This window comes from Panthera pardus, unplaced genomic scaffold (genome assembly GCF_024362965.1).
Source record: "Panthera pardus isolate Hobbes unplaced genomic scaffold, ASM2436296v1 HiC_scaffold_25, whole genome shotgun sequence".
Classification (NCBI taxonomy): domain Eukaryota; kingdom Metazoa; phylum Chordata; class Mammalia; order Carnivora; family Felidae; genus Panthera; species Panthera pardus.
Window position 1 is genome coordinate 26,250,012 of NW_026526821.1, and position 21,683 is coordinate 26,271,694.

The 21,683-nt window shown below is 60.1% G+C and overlaps 1 protein-coding gene across 1 annotated transcript in view; it reads left to right on the top strand.

Moving 5' to 3' along the window:
- Positions 1–716: 716 nt before the first annotated feature.
- NOL4L (nucleolar protein 4 like) overlaps positions 717–21,683 on the top strand; it is a 123,607-nt gene continuing 102,640 nt past the window's right edge. Inside the window, exon 1 of the mRNA XM_019458816.2 lies at positions 717–1,160. Within this exon, the coding sequence (XP_019314361.2) occupies positions 840–1,160 (321 nt within the window). The 5' untranslated portion in view covers positions 717–839. The remainder of the gene's footprint in view (positions 1,161–21,683) is intronic.

A 21,683-nucleotide genomic window follows, 5' to 3' on the forward strand; every position in this document is an offset into this window, starting at 1 on the left:
CCGCGCTGGACTAAAATCGGGCGGGGCCGCCCGGGGAGGCAGGGACGCGTGTGGCCAGGCGGGGTCTGCGCCCTACTCCCTGCGAGACCGCCGGGTCCGGGCAGAGAGCGGCCTGCGAGGCTCCCGGCCAGGCCCGGACAGAGGAACTCGGTCCCTGGGCTGGGCACTGCGCGCCTGCGGCTCCTGCCCTCTCCGCGGCTACGGGCGCGGCGGCCCCGGCGCCCCCAGGGGCCGGGCCGGGGCGGGGTCTGGGCCCCGCGGGCGGGCGCGGGAGGGAGGGGGGGGACGGCGGCGAAGGCTGCGACGCTCTAACAGGTGGGATCCCGCGGCGTGGTGGAGGCGGGCGCGGGAGGAGGAGGAGGAGGAAGAGCAGCGGCAGCGGGAGCCTGAGCAGGAGCAGGATGAGCCGCGCGAGCTGACAGCCGCCGCCGCCGCCCGCGCCCAGGCTCGGTCTCGCTCCCCGCGCCCGGAGCCGCTCCCCGCCTCCCGCCTCCCCCGGCCGCCCGCGGGGCGGCCCGCCCCCTCTGCACCTCCGGGCCCGGAGCTGCCTCCATCGCTCCCGCATCCCGGCCGGGGGGGAGGAGGAGGCGGAGCAGGAGGCGAGCCGGAGCCGCCGCCGCCAACGCCGCCGCTGCCGCCGCCCGAGCAGGACAGAGCGCGCCGCAGCCCCGCGCGTCCGGCCGCCGCCCGTGCCCATCAAGCAGCCGCGCCGGAGCCACACCGCGGGACAGCCCGGGCCGCGGCGCGCCCCGGCCCGGCCCGGCCCAGCCCAGCCCAGTCCCGGCACCGGGCGGCCCGGCGGCCGGCCCGCCCCCGAGGGCGCCGGGCGCGGCGGGAGGATGCCGAAGCCGACGCTGCTGCTGCGCGGGGGCTGGGAGCGCGAGCGCAGCCCCGGGGACTCGGAGCTGGGCCGCCAGTTCCGGGACTGGTGCCTGCGCACCTACGGCGACTCGGCCAAAACCAAGACGGTGACACGCAGCAAATACCAGCGGATCGCCGAGGTCCTGCAGGGCGGCGGCGGGACCGGCGCGGGCAGCGGCCCGGCGGCCGGCGAGAAAGGCAAGTTCCAGTTCTGGGTGCGCTCCAAGGGCTTCCGCCTGGGCAGCGGCCGGGAACCCAAGATGGGCCAAGTGGTGTATGTGCCGGTCAAGACGGGCTCGGTGAGTGCGCGCGCGGCGGCCGCGGGCCGGTCCCGCCGCGGGGCTTGGGGCGGGCGGGGGCGGGGTGTGGGGGTGTGGATGTGTGTCCGAACGTGTGTCCCTGGGGTTGTCCGTGGGTCTGGCCCGCCCGGGGCGCACGCGTCTCTGCTCACCCGCCTGCCCCGGCCCGCCCAGGCAGCGCTCCGGGTTCGGGGCGTCCCTGCCCCCCTCTGCGCCGCTGCCCGGGCCGTGGCCCTGCCGAGCGGGCTGTCCCGGGCTGCTCACCCCAGCATGTTCCGTCCTCCCGTCCCCTCCCCCCGCCAGCAGGCGGCTGCTCCGAAGCCCGAGCCTCCCCCCAACCCCCCGCCCGCCCCGGGGCTGCCTGTCCCGGGCGCCTCGCGCTCCCGCCCCCGGGCCGGCTGGGCGGTGTGTGTGTGTGTGTGTGTGTGTGTGTGTGTGTGTGTGTGCGTGTGTGTGGAGGGTGGTGCTGTGGGGGGGGGGGGGGACAGGGGCAGCCACGGGACGGGGAGTCCACTCGGCTCCCCAGCGCCAGGGTGGGGGGGGGCCCTCCAGGGCACTGTCTCCCAGACCCCACCCGGGGCTGGCCCGGGGAGGGGCGGCCCGAGCCGCAGCCTGGCGCAGGAGCAGCCTCGCGCGGGTGGGTGGGGCGCCCCCTCCGCCCCCCGGGCCCCTAGCTCCCCCCCTCCCTGGGACGGGGGCGGCCTGACCTATCCATCCCCTCCCCTCCCCCGTCCCCGGGGCCGGCCGGGTCCGGGCGGGGTGGCGTGGGGGAGGGGGGCGGGGAACCGCAGCCGCCGGGAGGGAGGAGGCGGGCGGCCGGGCGGGGGGCGTCCCCTCCGGCCCGGGGCGCCCTGGAGAGGGCGTGCGGCGCGGGCCCCGCGGCTCCCCCGCCGGGACCTCATTGTTCTGCAACGGGTGGGGGCTGGGGGGGGGGGGGACGGCTGCTCCCGGGGCGCTGCTGAGCTTTGAACTTTCCGTCGTGGAGACCCTCCATTAGTGCGTTCAGCCCCCGGCCCGGCCCGGCCCGGCCGGCCTCCCTCCCTGCCCCCCTCGCTCCCTCCCCGGCCTCGCCCGGCCCGAGCGAGCGAGCGAGCGGGGCCGCCCCGCGCCGGCCTCCCTCCCTCCCTCGCTCCCCCGCTCCCCCCTCTGTGCTCCTCCCCCGTCCGGCCCGCCCGCCCCGCGCTCAGCCCCGTCCCCGGCCGGAGCGGGCTCTTCACACACAATTGATTCGGTCGTTACGAAAAGTGCACTTGTCCCCTCCCCCTCCCCCTCCGGCGGCCGCCCGGGCCCGGCCCGCGGGGTGAGGGGGCCGCGAGGGAGGGAGGCGGGAGCCGGGGAGCGGATCCGGAGGCGCCTCCCCCCCGCGCCCAGGGGACGGGGCTGCAGGCCGCGGGGAGTGGGGAGCCGTGAGCGCGGAGGGCGGGCGGCCCATCTGCGAGGAGCGCTGATAACCGCGCCGCTGCCGCTGCGGCCGCCAGCAGCCCATCTGCGCCGCTGCCGCCTCCGGCCGGACCCGAAGCATGGGGCCGGGCCGAGGGGTGCGCCGGGGCGGGATTCCCGGAGGGGAAGGCTGGAGCAGTGTCCCACCCTGCGCGAGTCAGGGACCCCCCCCCCCCAGCCCCAATCAGTGCTCTCCCCCCAAACCCGGGGAGTCTGGATCATTGTCCCCTCCCCTGATGGAGGCAGGGACCCCCCCCCCCCCCCAGCCCAAATCAGTGCCCACCTTCCCTTAAGGGGAGTATGGGTCAGTGCCTTTCCCCAGCGTAGGTCGGTCTTCCCCACCCTGCCTTCCTTACCCCCTTGGGTTCTCCCCCATCTTGGGCTAGTGTCCCCAATCTAAGTGTGGTTTTTTCCAGGTCAGTGGCCCACCAGGTGTTTGACTGGATCTGTGCCCCCTACCCTGCGACAGTGCCCTCAGCCATCCAGGCCAGTTAGCACCTCCTACCCCATCCTGGTTATCCCTCCCCAGGGAGCTGAGAGTCTTGGCTCAATCTTCTTAGCGGGCAGCAGGGTCCCCCACTCTACCCACTCCTGGAGTTGGGAGGCAGGTGACCCTCAGAGTTGGCAGCTGGCTCACTGCTTCTCTGCGTGGGTTTACCTCTTCCCTAGGGAGTGGGCATCCTGGGGCAGTCTCCCTATCCTCTTAGCCATACTGCTGTCTAGGCAGAGCAGGGGTGATTTCGAACACACACACACACACACACACACACACACACACACACACACACACACCCATGCAGGTCACATGCAGAAATTCAGTGCTAGGCCTGGGTTCCAGGTCCTCGAAGCCCAGCTAGTCTCTTCAGAACCTTCATGAGGCCCATGCTGACCTGCCTTGTCTGCCCCTGGCATCAGGGGCCTCATGAGGCTCCACCCTGACTCCCAGACCAATAATAAGCCTTCCTCAAAGGACCACCTGCCTGGGAGGCAGGGAAAGGGGACCCAAGTCTCCCTGCCCAGGCTGGGGGGTGGGGTGGGGAGGGAGGGGGAACAACGAACACAGCAGAACAGACGTACCCTCCTCTGACAGCCTGCCCCTCCAGCTCCCTGTGCCTTCTTGCCTGGCCTGCTGGTCCCTAGAGAGCCTGTTACCTGCCGCTCGCCCAGCCAACTGGAGCCAGCCGCAGGAGATGCCCCTGGTCCTGCCACCCCCCGTCTCCAAGCACCTTCCTGGGGCTCAGTTATTATTATTTTTATATTTCCATTTTTCTTTTCACTGATCTAAGAGGAACAAATCCTGCTGGGAATTCTGGGCCAGCCATGGCCTCTTCCTGGGAGAGGCTGAATGGGACCTTCTTTGAAAGGTGCAAAGGACATCCCCTACCTTCACTAGCCTACACACACACACACACACACACACACACACACAAAGTTGCCATTGCCTCTGGTGGCAGTTGGGAGACATCCTGTAGTTTTGTCCTGGGTGGGTTTTTGTGAAGGTCATTGGGCCTTAAACCTTCGTCTGAGGCGTTTGTTCAGTGCCCACAGGCCTGGTATTGGGTATAGGGGCGGGTCAGACTCTGCCTGCTCCTGGGCGCCCAGCTGGTGGGGGAGGTGGGCATCTCGAAGGATGTGATAAAGAAGCCCGCGCACGGAGCCACCAAGGGAGGGCGGACAGGCAGACCGATTTCAGGCAAGAGGGGGTGTGGGAGTTGGGTCGTCCAGCAGCTGAACAAGGGCCCCCGGCGTGGTGTGCGGTCCCAAGGGTGGCCATGGTGTGTCATCTCTCTTCCATGTTGTTCTCTGGCTGCCCCCTCCCTGGGCCCCCTTTCCTCCTCCCACAGCCATATGCGGTGCTATGGTCGGGCCCTTCCCTAGTCCCGGCCGGCCGGCCGCGGGTCGATGATCTGACACCACTTGTCCTGTCCCATCTGGCCCTGAGCTTTTCTGGGTGTGTGTGACAAAGGCTTAATCTGTCCGGACGGGCCCAGGGCGGAGAGGAGGGCGAGGGGAATTGCTCTGTGCCGGGGCCTCCTGCAGCTGGGGCCCGGGCGGGGGCGGGGCGGGGCGGGGGTCGAGCCAGAGCCTGGGCGCGGGGGAGAGGCAAGTTGGTCTTCAGTTTGCAGGTTGTCACAGGAAATAGAAGTGGAGGCGGAGGGCTGAGGGCTGAGGGGAGGAGGGCGGAGTCCTCCACCAGCGGCACGGGGCGCTCTTGGGGATAAGATCTTTTTATGACAAGAGCCAGCCGGGGCCTCCTGACTGGGCAGAGCCTGGTTAGGATTTATTATTTCTTGTGTTTGGCCTGCTCCAGCCTCCGTGCGCTGCCACGCAGGGGAAGCAAACCCCTTGGACGCGAGACCCTCTAAATTCGTTCCAGCGTCGACCACAAAGTGAACCAGCCCCTTTCCTTTTCCCCTGGTCTCTTTGAGTGGGGCTGTCCCTGGGGCCTGCAAGGGCCACAGGTTATGACTGGGGCAGGGCCCCGGGCCATCTGTCAACTCCCAGGACCTCCTTGGAGATAGATGTTCTCAGCTCAACTCTACCATTTTCCGGATGGGAAGACTGAGGCCTCGAGAGAGGCGGTTTCCATTGGTAGGGGGCAGGACTGGAATGCAGATTTCTGTGCTCCGCAGTGGGCGTTGTGGGCCCATCACAGGCCATGAATCCCCCCATTAGAGCCCCATTCCCCCGAGGGGAAACGCCAGCTTGCCAAACCCCACTGTCAACATTAGGCTTTTGCGAGCCGGACCCCAGGTGTTCCGCTGGCCAAATTGACTAATGGTGGTCTTTTCCCAGTTTGCAGACAACGTTCATTTAGTGGAGAGCGTTTTCTCAGTCTTCGGTCTTTCTCCCCAGAGCTTTTGTGTAAACCTTTGGCACCTGCGGCCACTGGTCTGGGCGGGAAATGGCCTCTGACTTCGCACAGTGTAATATATGCCATGACCTTCGCTTGAATTCCTCGATGTTTCTTGCTTTTCTCCAAGTTATCACCACACTGACCATTTCTGAGTCACCTACTATGTGCCTGTCACTGTGCCGGGGTGCTGACACACACTAATTTGTCAGATTCCCAGGATGGCCCCCGGGGGTCAATGACGTTATTTTCGCTATTCTTCAGATAAGTGAACTGAGGCTCAGCAAGGTTCAGAACTTCCTTAGCGCCATGCTGCTGACAGGGGCAGGCCCTGAGCTTGGGGACTGCTTGCACACATCTCCATTCTTACCTCATCTGAGGGGTCTTGCAGCCTGATCCATTGGAAAGCACAAGTCCCTTCGTGACAAGCTTTCAGTCCATTACACCTTAATCTGAATTATAGTTTATGAGAATCCCTCTGTTCAAGATGTCACAGGCTAGTGCTTGAGGCAGGACTGGCTCCACACGAGGTGTCAGGGGACTTTCCTGGGGCTCACTAGGACGGAGAAGGAGTGAGAAGAAGGGAGGAGGCCTGGATCCTGTGGGACTTTTGAGGAGAAGGTTGACAATGGCATCTGGTGTGGGCCCTGTTCAGATTTCTCCTGAGTGTCAGAAGTGGGCAATTTTGTCAGTTAAGCCTCGGTGATTTGGGCAAATGTGGTCTCAGGCACTCTGGGGGCTCATTTTGGAGCCTGGGTGATGCTGGAGGATCAGGCTCTGCCTTCCTGGGGTCTCCCCTCCAGGTCCTGGGTCACTCTCTGCTGGGCACGAGGACAGGATACCCCCTTCTTCCTTGGCTAAAACCTGGCATGGCCCCAAAGACTGCCTTCTTGTCCTGGGGTGTCTGAAAGTCAGGAGGCCCATCTGGGACTCTAAAAATGCTACTGGAAAGACTGGGGGGTGGGCAGCCTGTGTCTGGGGCTGCCCAGGGACGAAGGTCGAGAGCTTGACTCAGCCCCAGGCCAACTTGGGCTTCTCCAAGCCAGCTCTCCACTTAGAGATTGTGGGATTGATTGAGTGTTGTGCACAGGTGCGTGTGTGCTCATGGGGTAGAGCATGTGTGTGCATGAGGAGGCTGTGTGTGTGGTGTGTGTGTGTGTGTGTGTGTGTGGCAGTGTGACTGTGTGGGTGTGAGTGTGCTTGTCCATGTGCAGGCTGGGGATGCTCGTGTGCCCGGGGCAGTGTGTGTGTGTGTGTGTGTGTGTGTGTGTGTGTGTGTGTGTGTACAGGTGGAGGGGAGACTGCGTGCTTGTGAGTGTGTGTGACCGTGGGCGTCTGTGTTGGCAGATGTGCAAGCACCTGGGGTGTGGGCATTGGCAGAGCACGAGCGTGAGTGTGTGCGTGTACACATGTTCAAGCTCCTGTGGAAGAAACCCCATCAGTCTGGCAGTGCAGTGCTGACAGGGGTGTCCTTCATCATAACAGAATCGGCCCAAGCTGCCGTCCTGGCCCCCGCTGCCCCCGGAGTCTCAGCAGCTGCGGAAGTGAAGTGTGAGGGAGGCAGTGGACAGGAGAAATGATGCCTTGTCCCTGTCCCCATGACGGTGGCCAAGGCGCCTCCCTGTTTCCAGCCTTCCTCAAGCACCGTGGAGGGTGGGTATGCCCTTCTGGGAGAGAGGGCTCAGCCTACTAGAACAAGGACTCCTGAGTCCACTTTCTGCCCCTACCCCACCCTGACATACACGGAGGGGAAGGGCCTGGGGTTTCAAGACTCAGGCTCCTGGATTCAGATGCCAGCTCTGCCCTTTCACCAATTTGACCTTAGTTTTCTCATCTGCAAAATGGAGCTGATAATTCTGTCTCCCTCATAGCACTGGTATGAAGATTAATGCATGAATCAATGCAGAACCTGAAGAATGTGCATATCTTAGGAAATGTTAGGTGCTCTGTGATCTCACCGAGCCTCAGTTTCCTCATCCAGAAAATGGGGATGGTGATGAAAGATGTCATGGATATTAGATGGAACAGTGGAGATAAAGCAGCCAGCCAAATCCCTGTCACATAGTTGGTGGGCAGTAACTGTTAGTTCCCTGGAGATTGTATCTGAGTCATTTCTATGTCTCCAGTGCCGTTCGGGGTTGGTTAGTGTATTGAATTGCACAGAACACCGGAAGAGCCTTGATGAGGGGCATAGGCGTGGCACGAACCCCCAGGCCTGGGGACTTAAAAGCTCAGGGTCTCTCTGCTCTGGTCGGTTCCTGCCCTGCTCTGAGCCTCCGTTTCCCTAGTTATTACACAGGGACTGCTCTTTTGGTCCCTCCTGCCCCTGAGTCTCTTCCTGGTGCTGGGTGCTGGGTGCTGGGTCCCAGAGGTCAAGGAGAGTGGTGTAGAGGGGTGAGGGTAGGGACTCTACCGAGGCCTGTAGGCATCTCCCGGGTGGAAAGGTAGTAGGATGAGCATTCTGGAGGCCTTCTCCTTTCCACTCCCCATCCCCACCCCTGCTCCCGTCCTGTTCGACTTGGGTCGGCTCTGGGATCTTAGAACACAGTGAGGCTGCTTGGGCAGGGGTCTGAGCACATCTCCTGGGTTTTCTAGCCCCTGCCATGTGCCAGATACTTTATTTCACTTAATTATCCCTAGACTCTGTGAAGTGGGTGAGAACCTGATATCAGGGAGGTCAGGGAACGTTCCGAGTCCCTCTGTGAGGCAGTGGCAGGGCTTGGGTTCCATGGCTATCCAACCCTAAAAGCTACAGGGCGTGGAGGCAGGGGTCCACAGGGGCCGTAGCTCTCCACCTCTCTGCACCCCAGGCTCATGGTGCCCCCTCGTCTGATGGCAAGCCACAAAAGCTTCTCAGAGCTCGAGGCATCCCCCCACCTGCCCAGACCCAGCCTAGTGGGAGACAGATGGCACCCCTCCCCTCCCCGCTGGCTTCCCCACCCCCTCACCTCAACTGTTGCTCCAGACCCGACCCTTCTCCCCACGAAGTCATCCACTCCCTCAGCATCCAGTCCTCTCACCAGCCTGGGAAGGGGGGGGAACTAAGGCCGAGAGTGGACAGAACAAGATCAAGGTCCCAGAAAGTGCCAGAGCTGGGGGTGAACAGGCAGGCCCCCAAACCTGGCTGGTTGCACATTCAGTCACTCACCCTTCACTTGCTCTCTTGCTGTCCCCGTCTGGGCAGCCCCATCCTGCCCCTGCTCCCACACTCCACTGAGGACTCCTCTCTTCCTGCTCCTCCTTCCCCATCCAACTCATTTGCAAATTCTGTTGGTTTGACCTTGCAAATGCATCTCAGGTTTTACCTTCTCACCACCTCCACTCCTTCCACCCTCCCCACTGCATCCACTCTGACCACCCCCCCCCCCCCCCCCCCCCCGTAGCCCCTCTGGCTCACGCAGCCAGAGAAAACTTTGCAGAAAGCAAATCAGATTCTCACCTGCCTCTGCTCAGAACCCTCCAAGACAACCGTCTCACTCAAAGCGAGAGCCAGAGTCTCTCCTGAAGCCTCCAAGGCCCTGTATGATCTGCCCCAGCTGCCTGCTGCTCTCACCTCACTCCACTCTCCCCTTGCCCATTGGGTCTCAGCCACAGCGACCTCTTTGCTCTTCCAAACACTACCAAACACAATCCTGCCCCAGGGCCCTTGCACTGGCTGTCTCCCCCCAGCCTGGAATACTCTTCTCCCATATCTCTACATGGCTGGTTCCTCTCCTCTTTTGGGTCTCTGCTCAAATGCCACCTCCTCAGAGAGGCCCTCCCCAATCACCTAGTCAGGACTGTTTTACCATTTTAGGTCCCTTGGACCCTTTTCTCACCCCTTTCTTTTTTTTCTTTTTTTTCTTTTTTTAAAGTTTATATTTATTTTGAGAGAGAGAGAGAGAGAGAGAGATAATGAGTGTGGGGGAGGGGCAGAGAGAGGGAGAGAGAGAATCTCAAGCAGGCTTTGCCCTGTCTGCGCAGAGCCCCATGTGGGGTTCGAACTCACAAACCCCTGAGATCATGACCTGAGTCGAAGTCGGACGCGTAACCAGCTGAGCCACCCAGGCGGCCCTCTCACCCCCCTTTCTATTTAATCTTTTTCTATAGCTCTTATCCCCCCTGCCCCCGACATTAGGTATGTTTTTTAGTTTATAGGTTTAGTACCTGTCTCCCCACAAGGCTGTGAGCTCTGCCAGGGCAGACCAGCCTGTTTGGTTCGCTGCTGTGTCCACAGGACATAGAATAGCCCCTGCCCAAAGGGACTGCCCGCTGTGGGGGGCAGCAGAGCATGGCTTCTGCACTCGGAGGGCCTCGGGAGCCCCAAGGCCCAGACCATCCCTCCTACCCGAGAGAGTCCAGGGAGTCCTCAGGAAGACGACATTTGAGCTGGACCTGGAGGGCCCAAACACATTTTTCAGCAAGAGCAGAACACGGAGGAGCTCATTCCAGGGGGTGGGAATGCGAGCAAGAGCTCGGAGGTGGGGCAGGTTTTCACAGGTTAGCGCAGGCTGTGGACGGAGGCGACTGGGGCCACGTTCCCCGAGCAGCATGCTCCGCAGAACATTTCACATGGGGTGGGGGTGGGCAAATGGTCAGATCAGCTCGAGAACCGCTGTGGGGTCCTGAGGGGATGAGCTGGTGAAATCACTTGGGGCCAGATGGGAGAGAAGGATCTGGAAAGCCACTCAGAGGAGCTGGTGTATCCTTATCTCCTTGTGTCATCGTGACAGAAAGCCAGGAGTCCACAGGAGGGTTTTTTAGCGGAGGGAGCTAAGGTCAGATTTGGGTTCTAGAAGGAACCCTCGGAATGCCGGGCAGGAGGGAGACATATTCCATGTAGGGGAAACAGGAGGTGAAGGAGTTGTGAGGTGCAGAGAGGGAAGGCCAGCCTGGGACGAAGAAGAGGGGTTGCCTCCCCCGTAGGACAAGATGTGGAGTGACTGGGACCGAGTGACAGGGAAGGTGGGGAGCAAGGGTTGTTCGAAGGTCAGGGTTGACCCAGTTTTCTTCGGTGGAAGCAGGGGAGGTTAAGACACCAGGAATGTGGACAGATGTACAGATCTGGGGTGAAGGCTCAGGGGCCAGTGGGTGGTGTCCGGGAGCTGTCCTTAAGGCCAGCAGCATGTGGCAGTGGGGGGCTGTGGGGAGCTGGTGACTCAGGGCTCCGGGGGGCCAGCTCGGGAGTCATCGTGTCCACGGGGCCCCCTTCCCAGCTTGGAACCTCCCGCGCCCCGGCTGGGACCCGACTGCAGGCTCCTGGGAGGCCTATGCTTGGGTGGATGACTCATCGTTTTCTCGGCATCCCCGGGCTGAGAAAATGTTCAAGGAGACATGGGGCCCTTCCTTTGGCAGGCCAGGCCCTGACTGGATGCTGGCGGGTGGAGAAAAGCGCACTGGGGCCTCATCTCCAAGCGTCCTGAGGGCGTGTCTCCAAGAGCCCCTGGCTTCCACAGTCTTGCGCGGTCCTCAGCCACCCTGGGAGGCGGTTATGACCCCATTCTACAGGTTAGCAAACCCAGGCAGAGCCTGTGCGGGCGACTAGCTAAGTAACCTCTTGCTGCTGCAGTTCTCCACCTGAAAAATGGGTCTGATGATTGCCCCTCCCTCCAACAGGTTTGTTGGGAAAACCCAGGGAGGGAATCATGTGAAATGCTTAAATAGCGGCGTTGTCATTTTCCTAGGGACAGGGAGAGGCGTCTGCCCAGGCCATAGGGGCTGTCTACGGATAGAGCGAAAATAGGGAAGACCAGAGAGTAACATGGCCAACAATAGACCTGAGTTTGGATCCCAGCTCCGCCACCAGCTTCTGGTTCTGGGCAAACGGCTTGCCTGCTCCGATCTCTTGCCCCCCTTGTGTAGAAGTGGCTGATAACCCACATCCTGTGGAGTAGCTGGGAAGATGTCCTAAAGCCAAGCCTGGCAGGCAGGCCACAGAGCAGGGCCTGCCGCTCCAAGTCGAGGGCCCTTGGAAGACCCCTCTTCCCAGTGCAAAGACCCCCAAACCACATAGCACGGGTGGTTAAGAAGCACTTTGTGGGGCAGTAGGAAATGCCCAGGCCAAGGGGAAGAGAGACGAGAGCTCTCGCACCTCAGAGGGTTCCTTCTGGGAAGGCCCATGGGAGGGGGTCCTCTCCGGGAGCTCTGGAGCTGGGACAGGAGTGGGCTGGGGCAGAGGGTTTTATGTTGAATGTAAGGCCCCTGCAAGTCACAGGAGGAGTGGGGCATGTGGAGGCAGGGGCTGAGTCCAGGCTCCGCCATTCACCGCTGTGCAGCCTTGGGCGAGTCACTTCCCCTCTCTGAGCCTAAGTTTCCTCATCTGCAGGATGGGGTGATGACAGCTGTGGCTTCACTTATATCTCCCTTCTAAACTCTGTTGTCTGATACAGAGGCAACTATCCCGGGGTGTGGACATAGTGGAGCCCTCGATGAAAGGGAGCTATAATTAGGATTCTGGTTGTGATTGAATCAATAACCCCAGAGCCTGTGATGAGACTCGGTGAAGCGGTGCTGCTGAGTGGGGCTTTGGAGCACAGACTGGCCCCAGGTTTGAACTGAACTCTGCGGCTCACCAGCTGGGTGGCCTTGAAACAAGTCCCTTTCCCTCTTTGAGCCTTAATTTCCTCCTCTGTAAAATGGGCCCAGTGGTATGACTGCTCTCACGGGGTTGCCGTGGGGAGGTGCAGAGAGACTCCATGTCAGGTGCTCAGCACAGGAAACAGGAGCTTTTGTCTCTTATACCTGCAGTGTGGCTGGGGCCGGTTGGACCTGGGATACGGGGTCTGGGGCAGGGCCGGGAGAAGCTAGAGCGGAGAGGTACGGGAGAGGCAGTGGGCTTCACTGGGTCCAGGCTGCCCACTTTGGGGCTGAGAGTGAGCATGCTCCCTGGGCCAGAGAGCCCTGGGTTCGAATCCTGCCTTACCAACCAGCTGTGCACCCTCAGACACACCCCGCCCTCCTCTCTGAGCCTCTGTGTCCACGTCTATAAAATGGGGATACTAATATCGACCACTTTTCAGAGTTGTGAGGATAGTTTGAAATACACGAAGGACACAGTGAACGTCTACCGCTGAGCAAAAACAATGACAGTCGTGACACAGCTAGTATTTGTGGCCCGCTTACGAAGAGCCAGGCACTCTGTTAAGCACCGTCTGCACATGACTCCATGTGATTGTCCAAACGTGGCTCCCTTTGTGATCCTCCTCTTGCTGATGAGGATGTTGAGGCTCAGAGAGGTTGAGTAATGGGCCTGAGGCCACACAGCTGATAAGAGGCAGAGCAGGGACTTGAGCTGGTGAGGTTGTTGTGTCCTCAGCTCCCCATATCACTCAGCCTCTTGACAACAAGTCTCAGATCCTGGGGTCCCTGTGGTATTCCACAGGCTTGCCCAGTGCCCCTTCCCGGGACGGAGAGACGGCCGTGAGTCTATCTGGCAGAGTGTGCTGACCCTGGGACGCGCTGTTTAGGTGCAAACAGGATCTACTGGTAGGGTTGACTCTCAGGGTCACCGAGGGATTATTTGGTTCAGGGAGAGCCAGATTATGGCATGGGGCCACGTAGCAAGCTGGTCGGCCGGCATGCTGCACTGCAGCTGACCCAGGGGGAGCCTTGTGCCCACCAGCACGAGGCAAGGCAGAGCTCAATGCCAGTATCACAGGCAGCCACCAGCAGCCCCGGGAGGAGGTGGATGGCCAGTGCCTAATCTGGGTGGCACGGAGGGGGGTCAATGGAGACTAGGGAGGAACCAAGGAAGGCTCTTACGAGGAGGTGAGTCAAGAAATGGGAGATGTCCTCCCGGGACAGGGGAAAGCGTGCTGTGGACAAAGGGGTGCAAGAGAAGTATGTTTTCGAGGTAATGTGCATATGTGACTTAAAGCAACAACCACAAAACAGCAGCCACCAAGGGGGTACAAAGTGCCCAGCCCACCCCATCGCACGCCACCTAGTTCCCTGCCCAGAGGGATCCGGTCCCTTAAGTGTTCTCCCCGGTATACTTGGCTCTGAGCTGGGCTGCCTGGGTTTGAATCCTGAATCCACTATGCACTTGCTGTGTGACTTGGGCAACTTACTCAATCTCTCTGTGCCTGAGTTTCTACACCTAAAATGGAGGTAATATGAGGGCCTGCTTCTCTGGACTGTTGTGAGACTCAGGGCTCTTCGAGCCTAGCTGAGGTGGGCCCGTGGCCGAGGGCTCCATGAGTGCCGACCGTCCCTACTGCTGCTGCCGCCGTGGCTGGGATCGCTGTGGCGTGCCCATAGCCGTGCACGCCATGCGTGTGGTTTTAACGCCCCGCTTCTCTTGCAGGTCCTGAAGCTCAGTTTTCATGGCTTCTGCCCTTTTAGGCAAGAGGCAGAGGTGAGAGGCCAGCCCAATGGCCCTGGGTCTTCAGAAAGGCCTCTGATGCGGAGGGGTTTCTGACATTGACTGGGCCCCAGGAACTAGCCACTTGTCTCATCCAGGGCTGGGGGCCTGGGGACTCGATCCCCCTTTCCTGTGCTGGGGACATGAAGTGGCAGTGGGGACGGGAAGGATGAGGTAGGCTGTGGAGAGAGCCCTTGTCCAGGCTCAGAAGATGGTGATCCTGCCTCCCTCCTCTGCCACTGCTCAGCCCTCCCGTTGCTGAAAAAGTTCCCGGCTCCTTATCAGGATGGCAGTTCAGCCTTGGTGGGGATCCAAGGCAATCCTTCAGATGTGACAGGGCCTTGAGGCTTTTAACAGGGCCCCTGCCCTCAGGGGATTTACACTTGAGCCGATGGTGTCATTTATAAGATCCCCAGGTAGGAGGTATTAACATGTAGCTGAGGATAACCCAGTCCTGGGTTCAAATCCTAGCTGTGCTGTTTACTAGCTGAGTGACCTTGGGGGAATTGATTAACCTCCCTGGGCCTCGGTTTCTTCCTCTGTAAAATGGACATAACAATAGAACCTGCTGTGTTGGATGCAGCGTAAGAGGCTGAGCTGGGGGGTGGGGGCTGGCTCGCAGCAAAGCTCTGAGATCAGCGGCCGTTACGATTATTTTAAGGAACTCAGCCTAATACAAGAAACCACTGGCAAACAGTACAGGGCTGCAGGCAATCCATTCACTCACCGATTCGTTCATTCAAAAATTTACTAAGCACCTACTACGTGTTGGGAGTGGTGAACGGGACAGACATGATCCTTGCCCTCCCAGAGCTGGGAGTCCCAGGTACCCACACGGGCTGGTGGCGGGGGGCAGCCTAGGGCCTAATGTGCCATCCAGCTGGTTGGCTCAGACAACCCCTGGCCCTGTTGTACCAGGCTTGCTGAGCTTAAGGGGGCTGCTTCTGCCTGGTGGCCCCAAGCTAGCCCTGCCATCCCCATGTCTGGCTCCTCTGGGTCCCCCTTTCCCAGGGAGGTAACCTCTGGGGGTTGTGGGGAGCGCAGGGCCATTTCTACCCCCCTACCCCAGTTCTTGTCACCCCGTCCCCAGCACTAGCTCATTGTCCTTCCTCCTATTTCCTCCCTCTTCACACAATAGCTAAATGGCTGTGTTAAAAAGGCAAACTTGACCATGTTTCTTCTCTGCTAAAACCTTCTTGTGGGTCCCCATCAGCCTCTGAGCAAAGGACACCAGGACCCACCAGGCCCAGCTGTGGCCCCTCTCTCTACCTGTGGGCTCCTGCTCACTACCTTTAGACACACTGTCCCCCAGGCTGCTCCCCCAGCCCTCACTGGGCCCTGCTACATTGTCACCTCTGCAGTGAGGCCCTCCCTGACTGCCTTTCCAAAATGCCTTTTGTCCCCATGTTCTCTGCCCCTTCCTCTAACTTTGGAGCCTTTATTAACCTCTGACCAGTGCCGTCTTTGTGTGTGAGTTCCTCTTGGGCTTTGTGAGGACCGGAATATCGGCTATCTTGCTCACTGCTGTGTTTTTAGCACCTGGTGCCTAGTCAGCACTCAGTAAATATTTGTTAAACAAATGTCTCAAACCTTTTCATTCTCCATTTTGTGCCTCAGTTGCCTCCTCTGCAGAACGAAAGGACCAGGGCTGTTGCGGGGCTGACATGAGGGCTGGTGCAATGGTCAGGGTCCTGTCTAGGGCCGTCTGACCTGCCTGACAAGCAGGCTCCTCCAGTCTTAGGGCTGAGGGAGCCAGAGGAGGCTGGCAGGGTCAGCAGGCGGTCACAGAGACATTTGGACTTGCTCCTGGCCATGTTGAGAAGCCCAGGTGGAACAGAGACACAGCTGTGGGAAGAGGGGGAGAGATGCTGTTTTGATGGGAGGTCTGGGGCTGGGGCGATGTAGCTTGGTGGCCGGTCCCTTAATGGGACCCCAGAAGGCCAGATCTCAGGCAGCGGGAACTATTGGACATTGCAGAACAGGGGACCATGGGGAGGGAGGCATTTAGGGAGCCGAGTCTGGTCTGGTGTGTGCAGAGCAGAGACTGAAGTCTCAGGCCCAGGATGGCTCTGGGTTCTAGGGCACAATGGCCTAAACGGGAACAGAAGCTACAGACACAAGGCGGCGAGGGGGGGGTGGGCTGGAGAGGGGCTACAGGAATGGGTCTGTCTCCTCCTCCTCGTGTCAGCTGCTTTGGCCTCCATAAAAGCCAATTCATCATTCATTCATTCATTCATTCATCCATTCACTCATGAGTTCGCTCAGCAACTTGGAGAGACCCTCCTGGGGTACAGTGGTGAGCCCCACAGATGTGTGTCCTGCCCTGGTAGGGCTCAGGATGCATCGCAGGGGACAGGCGGTTGTGGTGACGGTGATATGATGATGATGGCGGTGATGGTGGTGATGGCAGGGGTGGTGGTAATGAGGGTGAGATGGGGATAGTGTGGTTGGAGGTGTGTCAGCACACATTTATGGAGTGCCCACTAGGTGCCGGCCTGCACTAAGTGCTTCCTGTGTGTTTGCACACTGGGCTCCTGAAACAGCCCTGCGAGGCAGAGATCTTACGCAACTTGCCCGAGGCCTGCTGTGAGCAAAGGGCGGCACCCGGATGTAAGCCCAGGCAGGCTGACTGACCAGCAGCTGCTCCCAGCTATGGCTACCTGCCACTTCCAGCAGGCAGCTCCCTCCCTTAGCCACAGGCGGGTCCCTTCCTCGCCTCCTGGACCCAGCACCCAGCACGGGGCCCACACGGGGGAAGGTACGTGAGCCTGACTTGCCTGAGCAGGGCTTGAAGTCTGGCTTTGCTCCAGCAACCTTGAGCGAGTGGTGCCCTCCCTCCTCTGCCCCCAGCACCCTGTATGTGAAAGGGGAGAACTGTCTCCCAAGGAGGCCACTGGAAAGGCAAGGAACCACCACCCTCACTGTAGCAGTTGATGTTTTCAGGGGGACCCCGTTCCCTAAATCAGGAGTCAAGAAGGCAGCGAAGGTTCTATTCTGAGTCCTGCCTCTGGGATCTGAGATGTGGAGGGTGCAGGCAGGGAGCCGGCGTCTCTTGGATAGACACATTGTACATACCGCCCCCCTCCCCTTGCTGCTTCCCCTACATAGGCCCCTCTGTGCTCCCTGTGTGGCCTGGGGCCCAATGCTGTCCCTCTCTGAGCCTCAGTTTACTTCAGTTGTTCAAATACCTATGCAACGACTGCTCTGCCAGGCGGTGTGCCATGCTCTGGAGATGCAAATGAAAATCTCTGCCCTCAGAGAGCTGACAGCCTAGTGGGGGCTGACACCACATGATAAACGAGGAAAGCTCCCCAGCTTGTCAGATGCAGCTAAGCGCTGTAGAGAAAAACCAAGCGGAGTTAGGAGGATCAGAGGTGCTGGGGAGGGAGGTATTAGAATTCTAATCAGGGTGTCAGAGAGAGCCTCACTGAGTAGGTGACATTCTGAGCAAAGCCCTGAAGGAGGTGCGGGAGCAAGTTATGCAGGTATCTGGGGGAAAAACATTCCAGGTAGAGGGAACAGTAAGTGCAAAGGCCCTGAGGCAGGAGTATGTCAAGTGGGTTTGAGGAAAGGCCAGGAGGCCATTGTCCCCAGCTGCCCCCACTCCTTGTATTTGGGAGTCAAAAGACCACAGTTTATCCCTTAGGACCTTAGTCCCCAGAACAGAATTATTTCTGAGCTCTCATAGCCTGTCCCAGTGAGAGCTAGTGAGAGGGGCCTTGATACCCATTTGTTCAACCTGTAGGGTGGATTTTAAGACCCATGGGTCCTTGGAAAAGAGAACACCATTGTCTTAACTCCTCACTCCGTGTGGCTGACTCTCAGATGGCCCTGAGCTTGAGTCCTGGGCCCACCCCTTTCTGGCTATGTGACCTCAGGAAAATCATCTTCGGAGTCTCCGCGTCATCTACAGAATGGTGATATGATGCTTGTGTAACAGGGCTGATGGGATGGGAGACGGGAGACATCCCAGAAAGCATGTGTGGAAGTACCCAGCTGTGTGCCTGCCTGTGGGAGGAGCTCAGTAAATGTTTAAAACCAGAACTTAACATGTGTATGACTTTGAACTATGTTCACCATTGTTGGAATCTGTCCTGTCACTTGAGTCTTCTAAGAACTCCATGAGGAAGAGGGGGCAGAAGGAATAGTCCCAACTTATAAAGGGGTAAACTGAGGCCTAGAAGGGGCGATCCCAGGGCCACGGTGAGGCAGGGCCGATAGAAGGCTAAAATGTGGGTCTCCTGGCTCAGGGAACCCTGGGGATCCGGGGGAGTGGAGATTGTCCAGAGCCCGCGCCTGACCCCACGAGCATGATGAGCGTGCGTGTACACGTGCTTACCTATCACTGGCACCACGAAATAATAGCGACTTTCAGATTTGTGGTCCCCGAGCAGGTTTTGTAAGGCATGGCTTGGTGGGTCAGGAGGTCTGTTGTAAGGGTGTCGAAAGGCCCGGAGCGTGGGGAAGCTCAGGCCACAGGCAGGCGGAGTCTGGGGTCCCCAAGAAGAGGAAGAGGTCTGAGCTCATGTGATTGTCCACTCGGCCTGTTTGTCCATCCGGTGTCTGGCCTTGCTGGGCAGGGAGGGCTGGGTCCCCAGACTGGTCTCCCAGCAGCCTGGCCGGTGCCTTATCTCGTCCTGATCTTCGCCCGAGCCTCAGGACAGCTCTGGGGGGTGGGGGGTGGAGCATCATGAATGAGGAAGCTGAGCTGCGGGGAGTGCAAGCCGGGCTGGCATGGGGAGCCCTGGTTTGGAGTGGCTCCCGACCTAGCCCCAGCCCAGGCCGTTCCTCCCAGGGAGCTTGCCATGGCTCAGCCGGGCACCAGCAGGCGGGCTCTGTGCAGGGGCCCCTTCGTCCCTTGGCCCACCTTCCTGGCCGCGAGTGAGCCGCCTAGCCCTTGACGGGGGACTCTGCCCACCAGTTTCTGCTCCTCCGTTGCTGCAGCCCCAACCCTCATCTCATGGGCCCCGGGTTCTAGCGCCACCCTGCACCAGCCCGCTGTGGGCACTAGACCGACCGTGTGACCCTCTGAAGGAGAGGTCAGGGAGCCCCTCTGTATTCAGCGCCTTTAAGGCCCCCGTGCCTTTCCTCGGTGCCCGCACAACTCGGGGGTTTCTAGGCTCATTTTCTAGACAAAGAAACTGAGGCACGATGAGGCAAGGTTATGTCCTGAAGCACACAGGCCGTGAGAGCAGAGCGGGGACTCCAGAGCCTGTACTTATTCTGTAACGTAGACTCCAGCCCTCTGTTTCTTCAGCTGCAAAATGGGAGAGGGGAACTGGACAGTCCCCATTGAGGGCACAGCGGAGGGCACCTCCTGCCTCCCTTACCTCTTAGCGGGGTGGCCTTGGGCAGTCACTACCACTCCCAGGGCATCAGTTTTCTCACCTGGAAACGGAGCCGAGAGGAGTACCACCCCCAGGCTGTTGTGAGGTTCATGGGCAGCAGTACAGAGTGCCCAGAAAATGGAAGAACACTTACAGGGGTCGTTTGTTTTGAAATCGCTGAGCTCCCTGTCTACCCCTTCCCTGCAGGGCTCGACAGGAGGCCAGGGGCCGTTACACTCTTTGGCTCTTCCTGGGGCTTGGTCCAGTGACCCAGCCTGGCTGGGGGCTGTGTGGATGTGTCCTGCGGACAGACACGTCCCGGGAGTCTGTCCCGGTGGGTAGTGGGTGAGGTGGAGGATGTGGGACCCGCTCAGGCTGCGCTGGGCGGCCAAGGGCGCCTTTGTCCCCTTTGTCTCCTCTCGTGCAAATTAGCAATTACCTTTCCTGCTCCTGCAAGCTCGGCCTTCCCTGGGAGAATTATCCAAAGCAGCCAGTGAGCAAGCAGAAGCCGCCTGGCTAATTAGCGGGTGGCCACGAGGGACAGGCTCAGGGCCTGGTGGCCAGAATTGGGGCTACAGCTGCCTACAGCTGGTGCCGGCTCAGCTGGGAGACCCAGCAATGTCCTGGGCTCTGGGACGTCATGGCCTTTCAGTCATGAGGTTCAGATCCCGGCCCTGTGACTTTTTAGCTGTGTGACCTCAGCTAAGTTGCTTTGCCTCTCTGGGCGGCAGTTTCCTCACCTTTAACTGTAGGACTGTGTGGGTTTGGAGACCGGCACCTGAACGGTGTTGTTATTAGTGGGCAGTATTATTACCGTTATTGTTGTCATCACTCCACAGCCTTGGGTCTGTGCTGGCTCAGGTGAGAGAACACAAGGAATGTAAGCCCAGTGACAACCCCCTGGGGACCCTGTAGGGCCACCTTAGCTTCATAGGCAGCAGGAGAAGCCCAGCTAGGCCTTGGGCCCTCAGGCGATAGAGAGGCTTAGTCTCCCTGAGCCTGAACTTCATTTCGCTCCTCTAAGTGATGCAATGAAATAATTGAGATACTGTGTGGTCACGTGCCTAGTGTAGGGCCTGTAGGTGCTGATACACGTGGAGCTTCTTCCCCTCTCTCCTCTTCCCCCTCTTCTCCCTCCCTCCCCCTGCCTCCTGTCTTAGCTCCCTTTGCCTCAGGAGCACACAGAAGGGAGGCAGGAAAAGCAGATGGAAGGACTGCCTGTGGTTTGGGTGGTCAGGAAAAGCCTCCAGAGGAGGGAGGGTCTGAAGTGGACTTGGAGGGACAGGAGGCTGCTGGGCAGCACGGGGAGGGCAGTGTGGCAGGCTGTGCCTGTGTGGTGGGGCTGTATGTATGAGGCGGGGCCTAGCGCAGGAGGACAGCACAAATGAGCCGTCTGCTCAGGGGCCGAGACTATGAGGCGGACGGCCCAGGACAGAGGCTGCCACCTCTGTGGCCGGTTGAGGTGGGGCAGAGACTCTGGAGGTGGCCTCTGCCCGCTAGGACTCGGATGTCAGGCCAGGTGCGTTCTCCCCCCTGGCCTGGAGTCCAGAGAGGACATCTTTCAGGGCTGTGGGTGGAGGTTCATAGAGGGTCTCCCAGCACAGGACAAGGGGCCCCTGGCTTGGTCTGAAGAATGCCATGTTGGGAAGACTTTCGGGAATAGTGAATCCTAGAGCCAAGGCTCAACTCATCTTGGAGCTAAGCAGAGGGTGGGTGTCCTGGGCAGAGGAGATAGCCTTGCAGAGGCGCGAAGCACTGCTCAAAGCTGCAGTGAACAGGGCCACCTCGCTGAAGCCTCTGATGCCCAGCAAATATGCCTGGCTTCCATCCGGGCCATGGAGGGCCAAGGAAGGTTTGGGGCAGGAGGCTTGAGATCTGATGTTCCAAGTCTAGCCGCAGCCCCATTCGTTGGGGGAGGTTAAGATGGTGGTTGTGCCACCTGGGAACCTGACGGGGTCAGCCTGGCATCTTTCCTCCCTGGGTGTCCGACCCAGGCAAACCCCGCATCGCTCCTGGAGCTTGAGCACTGTGTGTGTCCAGTGAGTAGGCTGTAGACCTGCCTCCACGAGTGCCTGGGGGGAGACTGAGATCGTCCCTGTGACACGGCTGGGTCTGGGCACCCTCCGGTCCTCCTCAGAAGGCACCCGTGATCTTTCGTGGAGCGCTCACTCTATGCTGGGTGTCTTGTAAGGAATATATCATTTCATTCTCATGACGGCCCTTCTAGGCAGGCCGTCCCCATTCACTTAGGAGGAAACTGAGGCACAGAGAAATGACTCGCTTAAGGGACAGAGCTGGGACCTGAGCCCAGACTGGTCTGGCCCCCCAGTGCTTGCTCTTAGCCCTTCCACACCCTGTCCCCAGGTGGGGGCCTTGGCTGGGTGTGGCTCAGTCCCCAGCCAGTTCCCTTGGGCCCCACTAATCCCCTCTCCGGCCCACCAGCACAAGGGCCAATTAGCACCTGCTCTGTGGGGGGCACTACACCTGTCTGCCTGCCCTGGGCACCCCTCCCCCCCCCCCAGAGGCTCAGCTCTGCCCAGATGTCTTGTGGTACCACCCTC